The sequence below is a fragment of the Aythya ferina genome (genome assembly GCF_964211825.1).
Source record: "Aythya ferina genome assembly, chromosome: 3".
Taxonomy (NCBI): Eukaryota; Metazoa; Chordata; class Aves; order Anseriformes; family Anatidae; genus Aythya; species Aythya ferina.
Window position 1 is genome coordinate 120,120,344 of NC_140298.1, and position 14,203 is coordinate 120,134,546.

At 62.9% G+C, this 14,203-nt stretch overlaps 2 protein-coding genes across 13 annotated transcripts; one reads left to right on the plus strand and one right to left on the minus strand.

Annotated features, from left to right (window-relative positions):
• Positions 1–3: 3 nt before the first annotated feature.
• ZNF513 (zinc finger protein 513) lies at positions 4–4,816 on the minus strand. 4 transcript variants are annotated; one of them, XM_084516063.1, is made up of 4 exons: positions 4,675–4,816; positions 4,498–4,599; positions 1,437–2,027; positions 4–1,199 (listed from the first exon to the last, which is right to left on the minus strand). In XM_084516063.1, the coding sequence occupies exons 1-4, from the start codon at positions 4,712–4,714 to the stop codon at positions 448–450; spliced, it is 1,485 nt and encodes a 494-aa protein (XP_084372189.1). In that variant the 5' UTR covers positions 4,715–4,816; the 3' UTR covers positions 4–447. The 4 variants fall into 4 exon arrangements, with proteins under 4 accessions (XP_084372189.1, XP_084372190.1, XP_084372188.1 ...); XM_084516064.1 differs by having other exon boundaries at positions 1,437–2,030; positions 4,675–4,729; XM_084516062.1 differs by having other exon boundaries at positions 1,437–2,030; positions 4,498–4,729.
• Positions 4,817–4,877: 61 nt separating this feature from the next.
• On the plus strand, positions 4,878–11,664 carry LOC311435247 (E3 ubiquitin-protein ligase RNF19B-like). 9 transcript variants are annotated; one of them, XM_084516069.1, is made up of 10 exons: positions 4,924–5,062; positions 5,981–6,069; positions 7,189–7,799; positions 8,304–8,494; positions 8,818–8,968; positions 9,541–9,703; positions 10,127–10,241; positions 10,421–10,558; positions 10,888–11,080; positions 11,233–11,664. In XM_084516069.1, the coding sequence occupies exons 3-10, from the start codon at positions 7,354–7,356 to the stop codon at positions 11,390–11,392; spliced, it is 1,557 nt and encodes a 518-aa protein (XP_084372195.1). In that variant the 5' UTR covers positions 4,924–5,062; positions 5,981–6,069; positions 7,189–7,353; the 3' UTR covers positions 11,393–11,664. The 9 variants fall into 9 exon arrangements, with proteins under 9 accessions (XP_084372198.1, XP_084372195.1, XP_084372191.1 ...); XM_084516065.1 differs by having other exon boundaries at positions 7,200–7,799; XM_084516068.1 differs by lacking the exon at positions 4,924–5,062 and adding an exon at positions 5,199–5,884.
• The last annotated feature ends 2,539 nt before the right edge of the window (positions 11,665–14,203 follow it).

The window sequence follows — 14,203 nt, forward strand, 5'->3', positions numbered from 1 at the left end:
AGATAACAAAACCGACTGTTTAATGCTTTTATACACAATATAAATTACACTGACTGGCATGGCAACAGCCACAGAACCAGTCCTGTTCCCCCCTCCCCCCTTTCCCCGGGCTCTGGCAGAGGAAGGCTCTGACAGGCAGGAACAGGCAGGTGCCACTCCGCGCAGTGCCTGGGGGCACGGCACCGCCGCAGCTGGGGCAGGCACCCAAGCCCAGCAGAACCGCTGGTCGTGGCTTCGCCCTGCCCAGGAAGGTTCGGGCTGCAGGAGACCCTGGCACGGCTGCTGGCCCTGCTTAAGGCCGCCCTGAGCCCCAGCAGAGTTTGCTGCCCATCTCTCCCCCAGGGAGGGTAGGGGCCACAGACAGCAAGGGGCTGGGATGCCCCGTGACCGAGGCACCCCCAGGGCCCGGCGCGGGGCCAAGCCCCTGCAGCTGGGCTAAGTGCTGTCTCAGGGCAGGGCCGTGCCCACGGCAGGAGGTGCCAGGAGGGCTTTGGCATTGCGCGGGTTGACCCAGCTCTCAGCCGTGTGGCCGTGGATCTTCTGGTGACGCTTGTAGTTGTCCCAGTGGCCAGTGGTGTAGGAGCAGTCCCGGCACTGGAAGGGCTTCTCACCCGTGTGCCGCAGCATGTGTCGCTTCAGGTTCATGCTCTGGTTGCAGCTGTAGCTGCAGAGGCTGCACTGGAAGGGCTTGTCACCCGAGTGGATGCGCCCATGGCGCTTGAGGTTGGCCAGGTTGCCGCAGGCGTAGTCGCAGAGCTGGCACTTGTAGGGCTTCTCGCCCGTGTGCACGCGCTGGTGCCGCTTCAGGTTGTCGAGGTGGGCGGAGGCATAGGGGCAGAGCGGGCAGGCAAACGGCTTCTCCCCGCTGTGCGTCTTCATGTGCCGTGCCAAGTGGTTGGGGTAGTGAGTGACAAAGGGGCAGAGGCTGCAGGCAAAGCCTTTGTCCCCAGTGCCTTTGCGGGGGCTGGAGCCCGGTTCAGTGCCCAGCACCGCCAGGCTGCAGCGGCCACAGACCTGCTCGGCCAGGCCCTCGTCCTGCGCGAACCCATCATCCAGCACCAGCCCGCACATGCGGCACGTGAAGGGAAAGAGCAGCTCGGGCAGCGCGGCCGACTCCTCGCCCCGCAGCCGAGCGCAGCCGGGCAGGAAGGGGCCGGTGCCGCTACCCATGTGCAGGTTCAGCTCCGGCAGCAGCGGCTCTGCAGGACAAACACAAGCAGGGCTGTCAGCAGGCGGCTCAGTGCTGGCAGGGCTCAACTCTGCAAGGAGCCCCAGCTCCAAGGGTGACGATGTCCTGGCACGGGGCTGGCGGCACAGCCCCGGGCCCAGCACAGGCTCTGTGCGCCTGAGGGCGAGCGCTGGGACTGGCATAACAGAAGAGGGCAGGGCGTGCTCCCTGCCCGTCCCCAGCAGTTTCCCCCCCGACCCCGCTTTACCTGGCTCCTTGTCCTGCTGGTGTGGGCCTTCACCTTCAGGCAGGCGGTGGCTGAGCATGTGCCGCTTCAGGTTGCGGCTCTGGTTGCAGCGGTAGTCGCAGGCGGCACACTGGAAGGGCTTGTCCTGGCTGTGGACCCGCTCGTGGCGTTTGAGGTTGCCCAGGCTGCTGCAGGCAAAGCTGCAGCCCGTGCAGCGGTAGGGCTTCTCCCCCGTGTGTGTGCGCAGGTGGCGGGTCAGGTTCACCAGCTGGGCCGAGGCGTAGGCACACTGCGGGCATGCGAACGGCTTCTCCCCGTTGTGTGTCTTCATGTGGCGCTTGAGGTGGCTGGAGTAGTGGGAGGCGAAGGGGCAGAGCTGGCAGGAGTAGACAATGCGCTGGTTGCGGCTGCCCTCGGTGCCGGCACACTGCATGCAGCTCTGCCCCAGGCTGGCGGCCAGCTGCAGCCCGCACTGGCGGCAGGGCAGCGCCGCGGGGCCGGGCTCACCGCCCTCCTCAGGGTCGCTCTCCACGCTCAGCTGCTGGTACCCAGAGGAGCAATCGTCGTCGCTCAGCGTGTACGCCGGGATGGCGATCTTCCCCACCAGGGCCTCTGCTGAGAAGAGGGCGGGGATGGGATAGGATCAGGGGCCCGGCTGGCCCAGGCACAGCCCTGTTCTGGTACCTCTGGTCTCAAGAGGGCTGCTTCTAGGAAGGGGACTGCAGCCAGGCGGGTGCCAGGCGGCTCTGCCCACTCTAGCGGCACCCAGGAGTCCATAAGAACCCCAACGCTCAGGGCAAGTAGCCCCATAACCACAGCCTGCCCCAATGTCCTGCCCCAGTGCCTGTCCCAGTCCCTCAGAAAAGCCTGCCACCACCACACTATGGCTGGCCAGGTGGTGGTGAGAAGGTGCCAGGCACAGCACCATCCAGGAAGGATGGGCTGGCACCCAAAGCACTGGCTTAGGGCTCCCCCTCAGCTGTGGTGCTGCCAAAGCCCCAGGGGGTTGCTGGTCCTGCCTCCATGGCCAGCACCAGGCAGCAAAATGGATCTCCCGTGGCCCCACTCAGTGCTGCTGCCCCACAGAGGTGGGAGAATGAATCAGTAGTGGGCTCTCAGAGAGCATTTCCACTTACCAGCTGGACAGGGATGTGTCCTCCCGCAGCTCACCGGGTAACCCCTGTGCCCCAGCAAGGGATGACAGCAGTGGAGCCACTGCCCTACAGCCCTCCAGATCTGGCCTGGACACACGGGGCCCTCAGATGTGTCCACAGGCTGGTACCCAAGGCAGAAGGGCAGGGATACATGGCAAAGCCTTGCCACCATCAACCTCAAGCCATCTCCAGCTGTCCCCATGCTGTGCCTGACCCACGGTCACTGTGAGACACTGCAGGACCCAGCAGCTGCCCTCTGCCACCCACCCATCAGGGTCCAACTCCCAGGGCCCCTAGGCAAGGTGTGAGGCTGCTCCCAGGCCACAGGAAAGGGTGCGCTGCAGGCTCCCCGGTATTTCCCAGTCCCCATTTCACAAGCACTGCAAGAGCTGATGCCAGACCAGAGCGTTCTGCAACTGCCTTACTAATGTCAGGGGAATACCACGGGCCTGCCCGCAGCTCCGTGCTGAGGGGCTCCCTGCAAGCTCAGTGCGTGCAGCCCTGCTGTGCCTCGCCGTCCCTGGAGCACCGTTCCCCGAGCGAGGCTGTGCCAGCACTGCCCTGCTGCCACAACGTACCCACAGGGCTGAGGAGGGCCAGCGATGGCTCTTCTGGCACCCCCAGCAGGCCTCTGGCTGCCTGGCACCGCTCCCCAGCCGGGGCTGGAGCAGGAGGGGTGCTTTCCTGGTTGCAAAACTGCCGCAGCTTTACAACCAGCAGCACAGGCAGTGTCCGGCACCGCTGAGACGGCTTTGTCCCAGCATGGGGCCGTGAGCATGCGCTGCGGGGAGGTGCAGCCCTCGGAGCAGAACCCATCTGCCAGGCAGCTGGGACCAAGCCTCAGCACGAGAGCCGGAGCTGCCGGTGCGGCCCAGCACAGCTCCCAGCGCGCAGAGCACAGCGTCCCACACCCAGAGCGCAGCCCTCAGGGGAACAGGCAGGCAGGCAGGGGTACAGGAAGCAGGCAGGTCACACTGCTCTCCACTGAGCGTGTCCACACAATATTCATTGCTCATCATCCGAGGGCAGCGAGCTGCTCTCCCTGCTCCCCATGAGGCACCACAGCGGGGCTGGATCAGCGTCACCTCCTCTGCCCAGCTGCATCGCAGCCGACACCGACCTGGGCACAGAGGCTGGGCTGATGCTGAGCAGCTGCAAAGGAGACAGGGGCAAAGCAGAGGGCAAAGCAGGGGGCAGCGGCAGGGCTGCGGCACTGCAGGGAGCAGAAGCTGGAGGAAGGACAGCCCGCGCCCCGCGCCCCACTCCCCACCCCGAGCAGCTGTGGGGGGCAGTGGTGTTGCCCCACGGCCACGTCTCGGGCAGGACCCAGGCAGGCAGCAGCCCCCAGCCCAGGGATGCCACAGCCCCAGAAGCAGAGCCCCAGGGGAGCAGCCAGGGGGAGCCTCCCCCCTTCACGCAGCAGCCGCGGGCCCCACGGGTGCCCCCGAGGTGAACCAGGGCTCCCGGGGCTGGGCGGCGCTGCCCCTGGGGACCCCCGGCGGCGGCGGCAGAGCACGGCCGCGGCGGGGCAGCTGCCCGGGCCCGGCGTCCCCGGGGCCCTACAGCCGGCCGTGGGGCGGGACCGGGAGCGGTAACGGGACGGAGCGTCCCCGCGGGGCCCAGCCCCCCCGCGCCGCGGGCGGCGCTCCCGGAGGTTCCCGGAGGTTCCCGGAGGGCCGCGGGGAGCGGAGCGGCGGCCGCTCGGGAGCGCGCCCGGGGAGCGCCGCCGCCGGATGGCGGCCGCCGTCGGGGGGACGCCGTCGGGGGCCGTTGCCACGAGCGACGGCGGCCGGGGCGCGGCGCCGCCCGCCCCGCCCCGCCCCGCCCCGGGGACGCCGCCGGCAGCGCCGCGGCGGGGGAGCACCGGGGGCGGCGGGGGAGGGGCGGCGGCGGCCGTCAGCGGGCCCGGTCGGGGCGGCGGCACGCACCTGGCGGTCCCTTCTCGCAGGCCAGGCCGCGGCCCAGCAGCAGGTCGCCGGGCAGCACCAGCGCCGCTCCCGCCGTCTCCTCGGGGCCGTCCTCGGCGTCCGCTGCAACACACCGAGCGCCGCGGGTCACCGCCGGGGCCCGGCCGCCGCCGCCCCCCGGCCCCGCCGCGCACTCACCCTTCACCGGCTGCGGGTGGCTCTGCTTGCGCCGGGGCATCGTGGCCGGCCCCGGCCCCGGCCCGGCCCCGCCGCCCGCCCGCCCGCGGCCCGCCAGCCGCCCCCGCCAGCCCGGGGCGGCCGCCGCCGCCCCGCCTCGACCGGCCACTTCCGCTTCCGGCCGCCGCGGGGCAGGGCCGGCGCCGGAAGCGGCGCGGTGCCCCGGAAGCGCGCGGCGCTCCCGGAAGCGTGCGCCCGGTCCGCCGCCCCCCCCGGTCCGCCGCTGCTCCGCCGCCCCGCTGCCGGCGCCGGGAGGGAGCGGGGGGAGGCGGGGGGGGGAGGGGGCCGCGCCTCCGGCATGCGGCGGGGGGGGCCCGGCCGGGCGCGGGCCGGGCGGCGGCGGAGCCAGGTGGGGGCCGGCGGGGGCCGGGCGGGGCCGGGGAGCGGGGGGCGGCGGGGCCGGGAGCTCCAGAGCCGGGGGGGGGCTGGGGGGGGGCACCGCAGGCACCGGGGGGCTCCGGGGGGCTCCCGCTGCTCCCGGCGCCGGGACCCGCCCGGCCGGGACAGAGCCGGGGCCGGAGCTCCTCGGTGCCCGTCGAGCGGGTGGGAGCTGTGCCGGGGCCCCTTGGCTGCCTTGCCCCGAGTTGTCCCGCGGCTGCCCCTCGTAGCGAGCCCCGGAGCGGCCCTGGCGGTGGGGCACCGTGGCGGTGCCGTGGCTCCCCCGTGGCCGTTGCCCTCCCGGTCTCACCCCCACGGCCGCAGCAGAGCCCCCCTGCCTGCTGTGCCCGGGGGGGGCCGCGGGCGGTGCTCCCTCTGGCAGCTCGCTATTCCTGCTGGCGCATCCCTTGGTTCGCAGCCGCCCTTCCCAGATAAACTCCTGTTTGTGCGGCTCAAATCCCACTGAAGGTCTGCTTGGACGTGCTCTGCGCCTGCTGGCTGAGGACGTGGCCAGTGAGCCATGGGAGCCTGCTGGGTCCTGCTGCCACAGCTCTTTGTGCAGCCCTGTGGCACCTCTGCCTCCAGCAGGGCTCAGCCCCTCTCATGCTGTCACATTTCTCTCTGCTGTGGTTGGGAACGGTGTCCCTGCTCTGAACTTGGACAAACCTGTACTTACATACTCGTCCTTCTGACGTCCAGGTCTCTGCAGCAGGCCCAGTCCCCAGTTGCAGGACTTGTTCTGTTTTCTCCATGGTTCAGTTAATAGAGCTGTGACACATCTGAGTGATCCTTGGTGTTTAAGCTGCTGCTGCGGCAGTAGCTACAGCAGTAGTAGACTGTACTCAACAGTAGCTGAGACTGGTCACGGACAACTTTTATTTATCTGCAGGTCCTGGAGGGAGTTGCGTGTGTTGGACTTTGTGGTCGTCTCAGCGAAGCTATGGTCGTGCCATGTCAGCGATGAGTCCCCACTGACAGGTACCTCGGGGCCAGAGGCAGGGCTGGTTAGAGCCCTGATGGTGCTTTGTTTGTCTTGTGCAGCCCCAGCGGTTCAGTCAGGATGTTCAGGTGCTGTTGTGGGAACGGCAGGCACGGGCTGCGGGCTGTCCCCTCATGGTCAGGCCACGGGTGGCTGCAGCTGCTGCTGCTCTGGTGCCAGCTCTGGCTGCTCTGATGGGCAAAGCCCGTGGTGATGGCAGCAGTCGTCCGAGATGCTGCCCTCCCTGCTGGCTGAGCACATCCCTCCCTGCTCTCTTCCTGCAGTATCTCTCACTCTCTAACAACTTTAAAAATCAAACTGAAGTCAAGTTTCCACTGGGTCTCCAGTTAACAGCTGCCTAGAAAACACTTTGTTACCTGGGGTGCCGCAGTGCTGTGCCATGCATGTCCCCAGCAGAGCAGAGGTAAACAGACTCCTTGCTCTTACCTGGGTCATCACTGACACCTGCCTCTCCCAGTGGCAGTGTTTTTGCTGATCTGGCTGTGCTCAAAGGGAAAAAAGAAGAAAAAAAAAAAAAGGCAGAAGCTGCTCGAGGAGGAAGGATTCAGCAGTGCCATGGGGTTGTAAAATATAGGGTGCAAATTCCTGGAGTGTAGAGAGCAAGGAGAGCAGTGGACTGACTGGTCCTGGTGTGTAGAGGGGTTATGTTGTGGCTCCAGACTAATGTGAACTCTAAGTAAGGGAAAACTGTGACAGATTTACCTCGTTTCTCCTGTCATCATCTCCTTGCTGGTCACTGAATGAACTGGCTCTTGGGTCCCTTGGCTCAGCTGCCCATTTTACAAACAGAAGGGGAGGCTGAGGTCTCTGCTGCAGGGCTTGTGCCAGGGCAATGCCCTGGGCCCACGAGGGACAAGTGGCTGGTTGTGGGCCAGCCTGGAGCCTGACAAATGCTGCGGATCCCTCAGCTTTTCCTGGAGCTGTTGCTATTTTTTTTTTTTTTTTACATGGTGCAGCCGTGTGGACAGCCCTAGGGCTGGCACAGTGGGGAGGGTGAAGCCACAGCTTGGTTTCTGTGCCTGAAGGGTATCGGGATCTGCTGGGTGCTGAGGGTTCATTCCTGCATCCAGGGACCCTGTGTTCACTCTCACGTGCAGTTCCTTTGCAGGCTGATGGGCACGGGCTGCAGCTGGAGATGGTTGGGCCGTTGCCTGTGGGGATGCTGGCTCCAAGGCCCGGGTAGGACACAGCTTGGCCTGCCATGGGGGCTGTGCCAGGGTTGCCACCGCCCCGCTAGCCTGACGGCAGCCTGACGTGCCACCATGGAGCGACCTGCGTGGGTGCCCCAGCCCCCCCACGTCCTGGACTCCTGTGGGCAGAAGCCGGAGGTCAGCGGGGAGATGTCACCAGACCCAGAGCAAGAATCAGGGGACCCTGAGGAGACGCACGTCGCGCTGCCCCTGGGCGAGGATGGGGAGCTGGTGGAGTGCCCCCTCTGCCTGCTGCCCCAGCCTCCTGAGGCCTTTCCCACCCTCGCCTCCTGTGCCCACCGCTCGTGCCAGGCGTGCCTGGAGCAGTACCTGCGCATCGCTGTCAGTGAGAGCCGCGTGCAGGTGGCCTGCCCGCACTGCCCCGCCGCACTGCAGCCTGCCGATGTCCACCGCCTGCTGGCCGAGCCCGCCCTGCGTGACAAGTACGAGGAGTTCCTCCTGCGGCGGCTGCTGGTGGCCGACCCTGGCACCCGCTGGTGTCCTGCGCCAGACTGCAGGTGACTGCTGGCCCCTCGCGTGGAGCTGGGAGCAGGGCACGGTGTGGATCCCCCGTTCCCACGCTGGTGGAGGCGATGGGAGTTGGTGTGCAGCACATTGTGCCTGTGTTCTGTGAGCCTTTCATGGGCTCTGTCCCGTTGTGACATGATTCTGTGCAGTGTTGGGCCTGTTCTGAGAGATGTTCTGGTCCTGACTGTGGCCGTGTAGCCTGTGTAGCTGTTTGTTAGGACTGGAGTGCTTGGCCATGTTGGGCCTGTCTGCGAGGCCCTAGGAGAATTCTGTGGATGTGAGGCGGGGAAGGCTTTGCTGCGGTCATTTTGCTGATGAGAGTGGCACATGGCTCTCGAATGCGGGCTGCTGCTCTGACACAACGCAGATCTGGGACCTGCCAGCGCACAGCCTGTCAGTTCTGGGGAGGGGAATGACCGTGCGCCGTGCTGGGATGTGGCAGGGGGCCTGTGGGCACTGCTGGTCCCCCCACGCTGACTGTCTTCTCCCTACAGCTACGCTGTCATCGCCTATGGCTGTGCCGAGTGTCCTCGCCTCACCTGTGGGCGTGAGGGATGTGGCACCGAGTTCTGCTACCACTGCCGTCAGCCCTGGCACCCTGATGGGCCCTGTGCACCAGCACCGCTGACCTCCAGCCTGGCCAGCCCCTCGGCACAGCTTGTTCACCCAGAGGAGTCGGCCAACGGTGAGACCCTGGTCTGGGATGGGAGCAGGCAGTGCAGGGGTATGGCACGCCTGAGCAGTGTAACTGGGTGCTCTGCTGCCTTCCTGCCCCTGGGGATCCTGGAGCTGTGACCCAGTGTTTCCCACCAGCTGCCTCTGCATGGAGGTGTGCAGCCTCTGTGCCAGCTGCTGGAGCTGGGGATGGGAAGGACCCAGCTATTGCTGGCGGTGCCTGGCTCCCCCAGACACCCATGGGACGGGCTGCAGTCCTAGGACAGGGGGTGGGGGAGAGCGGCACTGTCCTGCTCCCGCCGCATTCCAGCCCATCTCCCTTCCCCCTGCCAGTTGAGGCTGAGGACATCAAAGTCTGTCCCCGCTGCAGTGCTTTCATCATGAAGATCAATGATGGGAGCTGCAACCGCATGAACTGCACGGTGTGTGGCTGCCTCTTCTGCTGGCTCTGCCTGCAGGAGATCTCTGACGTGCACTTCTTGAGGTCAGTGCAGGGCTGTGGTGCACTGGGAGCTGTGGGAAGTGCTGGGGGACTGGTGTGAGGGTGCTGCCAGGAGCTGAGGGGTGGCCTGAGGAGACGGCAGTGGGCTGAGCTGGGGGGTCTGCTGCCAGGCTCACGGGGGTGCTATGATGTCAGGCTGGGGGCCCTGCCAGGAGCTGTGGGGCTGGGCTGGAGAGCATGGGGGGGCAGTGAGGTTCTGCAGAGAGCCACGGCCATGTGCTGCCGGGTGTGGGGCTGGTGGGTTGTAGCACTGATGGGGGGAGCAGCAGTGTCACAGAATTGTAGGGGTTGGAAGGGAGCTCAAGACATCATCGGGTCCAATCCCCAATGCTGTCCATGTCCAATGTGTCCATGCTGCTGGGTCTGGCAGAGCTGTGGGCCGGGGGCTGGCTGTCAGCACCCCACAGGCAGGTGTTCCTGGTGGCAGCAGGAGTAGGGTGTGGGAACGTGGCTTTCTGCTGCCCTGGAGGGTCACAGGTCTAGGGCCGGGCAGTGCTGGCGTCTGTCTGCCTCTGTGCAGGAACCATTGGCCCAATCCCACTCTGTCCTCACAGCCCCTCTGGATGCACCTTCTGGGGAAAAAGGCCGTGGTCACGAACCCGGAAGATCCTGTGGCAGCTGGGCATGGTGCTGGGGGCACCGATGGTGATCTCCATCGTCGCGGGCATTGCTGTGCCTGTCATTACCATCGGGCTCCCCATCTACATGGGTAGGAAGGTACTGGCCCTGGGGTTCCCATGGTCCTGCTCTCTGCTGAGCCTGGCAGCCCATGGCCAGAGGCCTGGACAGATTCACAGTGCTCAGCACTGTGTGTCCCCATGCCACCATTTTTTCCCCACAGCCCCTCACTGTGGGGAACCTATCTGCTGTCCACCCCAACATCCCTTGCGAGGGAGGGTGTTCTCTACGTGGGGAGGTGGGGGCATGAACAGAGGCAGTGGGTCTGTGTGGGCCAGGGTGTTGTCCGAGGACACCTGAGCTGTGCTGGCAGTGCTGTCATGGCTGTCCCTCCCCGGGGAGAGGGAGAGATGGTCTGGGCAGTGGTGGCTGGAGCTCTGCTGGGGTGAGGAAGAGCAGGGACAGGGCCTGGGGACTGTGTGTCTCTGCAGAGCCCCTTCAGCTGCCTCGCTTCTCCTCAAGGTGCTGGGCCAGAGCCGGAGGAGCAGCTTGTCAGGGTGCCAGCAGTGCTTCTCTGTCACCAGCAGTGTCCTCCTCTCTCTGTTTGTGTCCCCCATCATCACAGCTGTCACAGTGGGTAAGTGTACCAGGACAGCGCTGGGGGCACTGCCCACGTGCTGGAGAGCGTGGGGCCAGTGCATAGGGCCATTGCAGTGGAGCATCTCGGGGGGGTGTCTGATGCACAGGGCTCCTTGGGGGGAAGGACAGCTAGGGCTGCTGCTGAGGGCTAGGCAGTAGCTACGTGTCTGCCCGCAGGCATTGGCGTGCCCCTGATGCTCACCTACGTCTACGGGGTGGTGGTGCTGTCACTGTGTCGGAGCCGCAGCGGGTGTGGGGGTGGCCGTGGCCAGCCTGGGGACCTTGGTGTGGTGGAACTGGAGAACCTGACCAAGTGTGAGTCCTGCACTGCCAGCTGTCCCCCTGGCCTGTGCCCTCCATGGTGGGGTGTGTGTGTGGGGGGTGGTGGTGGTGGTGTGGCACACAGGCCGTTGTCCTGTCTTGTGGCTCTGCAGCTGTGACAGCTCCAGGGCCAGGGTTCCCTGGGGACTTGTGTCTGTTCTGCCCTGAGTGGCTGGGAGGCTGCAGACTGGTTTCGTGGGGGACAGCGAGTGCTGTCCAAAGCATTTTGGGATCAGTTCATGTGCCTGTCTGCCAGGAGCCTGCTCCTGATGGTGAATGGTCCTTGTGGACACAGCGTTTAGCCCCATCTCTCCCTCTGCTAGTGAATGAGCTGTGGTCGGTGCTGCCCAGCCCCAAGGGGGTCGAGGATGGCGTCCCAGACACAACCACCTCCTTTCCCAGCAGCAGACATAGCCCACACCACAGGGCCATATGGAAGGAGCAGGACAGCCAGTCAGCCAGCACAGTGGCCCTCGCAGGGAGCATGCTAAGTGAGGGCCAGGACGTGTCCTACAGGTGAGCAGTTGCTATGCTGAGGGGGACTGTGTGTGTGGGGGGGAATACTGACAAGTCCTTTGCTAACAGCCTTCCCCGTTCTTACTGTACTGGACAGGGACTTTGCAACGTTCCCCCGCTGGGCTGCTGCCCTAATCTGTGTTTGTCTGCAGGGAAGGCATCAACATCGAGGTAGAGGTGGCGATTGAAACGGTGCCACATCCTGCCCGAGAGCAGAGCCTGTGCAGTGCACTGTCAGGCCAGAGTCTCTCTGGAGACTCCCTGGGAGGAACTAGCGACAGGTACAGTGTCACAGGCATCCCAGCGGAGTGAAGGTGACCGTGCAGCAGTGAGCTGGAAGATTCTTAAGACAGAGCACCCACCTCAGCTCCCATTGACACAAAGATCCCATACCCTGTGGCAGACTTCTGTGCCCTCTGCATTGCATCACCAACCCCATGAACTGGGTCCTCTCCATCCCCAGGCTGGGCAGGCACTCACCGTGCACTCAGCCCTGGCTGCTCCTTGTACCCACCCCATTGCGCCTCTACCCTGAAGGCAGGCTAAAGCACCATCACTGCTGAAATAAAACTACTCTCCAAACATCATAGGCTCTGATCTGTGTCTGTGTCCAGACTGGTACTGCATGAGGCCAGGTAGGGGTTCAGGATAGACCAGGCCCTGCACGGGTGCAGGTAGTGGAAGCTTCAAGCCAGGCATGGGGCACAAGTAGCAGGCCAGGGGGCAGGGCAAGAATGTGGCTTGTCCCTTGTACAGACACCTCAGCAAGCTGCATCTTGCAAGTGCTGGACCAGTACAGCACAGGGCTGGAAGCTCAGATGTCATTGCAGAGCCTCAGCCAGCACTGTGACAGCAAACTGAATAACAGGTAGGGGCTGAGCCCTGCCCCAGCTGGGCCAACCCCTAGTACATCATGTACAGCAACCATAGATCCTGAGTGCTCCCAGCAACATACCCTGGGGGCTTCAGTGCCTTTGAGTGTGGTGCAGGGCAGCTGCTGCTGGGGCCCAGAGCTGCCCAAACAGTGGAAGGCCACGCACGGTGCTGAGGCTCCTTACAATGATTCATGTTGCATCCCTGCCTGCCTGCCCTATGCTGCCCTGGGTCTGTGTGTGTGGGGTGAGGGGTAGGGTGGTCCCAAGGCTGCAGGTGAGGCTAGCAGTGGGTGATGCTTTATCATGTGGGGTGCTGCAGGATGGGGAACCTACCTAGATCCTTGTGATAGGCACCTTTTCCAAAGCAGAAGCAAAAAAACTGTGTTGCCAGTGGTGTGGCTTCTCCCAGCTGCAGGAGGTGCCAGCAGGGAGGTCAACCCCAACACCTGGGCTCCTGCTTTTTTTCTGATTGCTGGTGGCATAGGATACAGGGTCCCACTCTCATGATGCTATCCTAGAGCTCCACACAGCCCCATGCTCCTGCTCAGGGTCCTTTCTGGTCCCCAGCACAGTTATGATTTTTCATGTCCTGCACCAACTTCCCAACACATCCTATAATAAATCCTGTGCACTCCCCATCTTCTCTTTCCCTGCATGTATCCCCTACAACAAGGCAACCCCTCCCCTGTGCTCTCAAGATGATCCCAAGAGCACTTCACAATTCATGGTGATGGATTTCATGCCTGGACCAGGCTGATGATTCTCCTGGGACAGCCCTGGGAAGGGCCTGGGCAAGGGATGTTTTTTCCCCCATCTGCTATTGTACTTCTATGTCCTGGATTTTTGGAGATGGGCCTCTGATGGGCTGGTATTTCTCTTCTGATGGACCTGGGGTAGGTGGGTTAGGTTATTAATCAAGTTACTCCTGCCATCGTTTCTGTGTGCCTTTGTCCACGCAGATGAGCTTCTTACCTAACCTAGTATCCTAGGCTTCCCGGTCTCTTCAGTAATTGAGTCAGACCTTTCCAGGATCTGGCCCAGCCCACATCAAAACCTGGCTCTCAAAACCCTTAGCCTGCCCACCAGCAAACGCAGCTTGATGTTCATGAGCCATCACGCATTGCCACACGCATCCCTGCTCAGTATTCATGCGCTCTGACCTCTCCCTTTTTGCTGGCACTCAGATCCACCCACAAGAAAGAGACCACTCAGTAAAATAGCTAGAAAAGATCACTTTGTGTGGTGTGTAAACAACAACTGTCCCCTTTTATGCCCTTTTCCCACACTTGTTACACCCTAACCCTCTTCCGTCTCCCAAACATGCTGTAGCAGTCCTGCCTGCCCCACATACCCCCATCTCCAGCATCCCATGCCCTGTAGGCAGCAACCCTCCTGTTGATGCTGGGGAGAGCTGCCTCTCAACCCCTGTGGACCTTGACTCTGCTGAGGTGACCAGGACCCCTCAGCACTGCTTCTTGTCTTGTTTGCATTCATGGAGATGAGCTATTACCACATAACATAATGGTCAGTCTTAGCAAAACTCCTGATTTTACCCTTTTAACAGAGTCACCAGGTTAATAAAAATAACTGTGTATACAAAGGCCTTTGACATGGCACGACATACCACAAAGCATTTTGATTAAAAGTTTGCAAGATAAAACATCAACAGAGCACACAGCAAATGGTCTAAAACTAGTTACATCTCAGTACAAATTACTAATGTGAGATCATTGCTAATCAGAGTCATTTTAGAACCAGTCTCTGTGGGGCCCCCTATGTCTTATATTAAAAACTCTTTAATGACCTGGGAGAACACTGAATACCAAGCCCTCCAGAGAGATTCCTCTCAGCAAGAACAAGACAGTCTACCACCAACCAGTCAAAGTGGTTTTTACTCCACTGAGCAAACCTGCGCCTCTGGGCTCAGCCTCCCAGCAGGTATTTACCCTTCCACATGAGGCTCTACAGCATCACTACTGTCACCATCCTAAAAAGAATGTGTGGAAACTAGAGGGACATCAGAAAACAACAAATGCTGTTGGGACTGTAGAAATTGTTTCTGTTACTATTCAACCTGTGACAATTCAAAATTTGGAGGTAGCTTGGCAAGCTGCACATTCGTAGCACAGAGGAAGCACCAAGTACTGGTTGCCCCTTAACCACAGAAATCCTATCTAGCAGCAAATGAAAGATGCCCTGAAAAGAAGCCACCATTGCAAAGGAAGAATATCCTCTCCTTTGGTGCTTT

Excerpts from the sequence above, each read along its gene's own strand:
- LOC311435247 (XM_084516069.1), top strand. The coding sequence starts at position 7,354 with ATGGAGCGACCTGCGTGGGTGCCCCAGCCCCCCCACGTCCTGGACTCC. Across the intron at positions 8,495-8,817 it reads CCCAGAGGAGTCGGCCAACG|TTGAGGCTGAGGACATCAAA; the intron begins GTGAGACCCTGG and ends TCCCCCTGCCAG. Across the intron at positions 11,081-11,232 it reads GGCCAGGACGTGTCCTACAG|GGAAGGCATCAACATCGAGG; the intron begins GTGAGCAGTTGC and ends GTTTGTCTGCAG.
- ZNF513 (XM_084516061.1), bottom strand. The coding sequence starts at position 2,771 with ATGGGGACAGCTGGAGATGGCTTGAGGTTGATGGTGGCAAGGCTTTGC. Across the intron at positions 2,031-2,551 it reads GACACATCCCTGTCCAGCTG|CAGAGGCCCTGGTGGGGAAG; the intron begins GTAAGTGGAAAT and ends CCCTCTTCTCAG. Across the intron at positions 1,200-1,436 it reads CCAGCAGGACAAGGAGCCAG|AGCCGCTGCTGCCGGAGCTG; the intron begins GTAAAGCGGGGT and ends TTTGTCCTGCAG.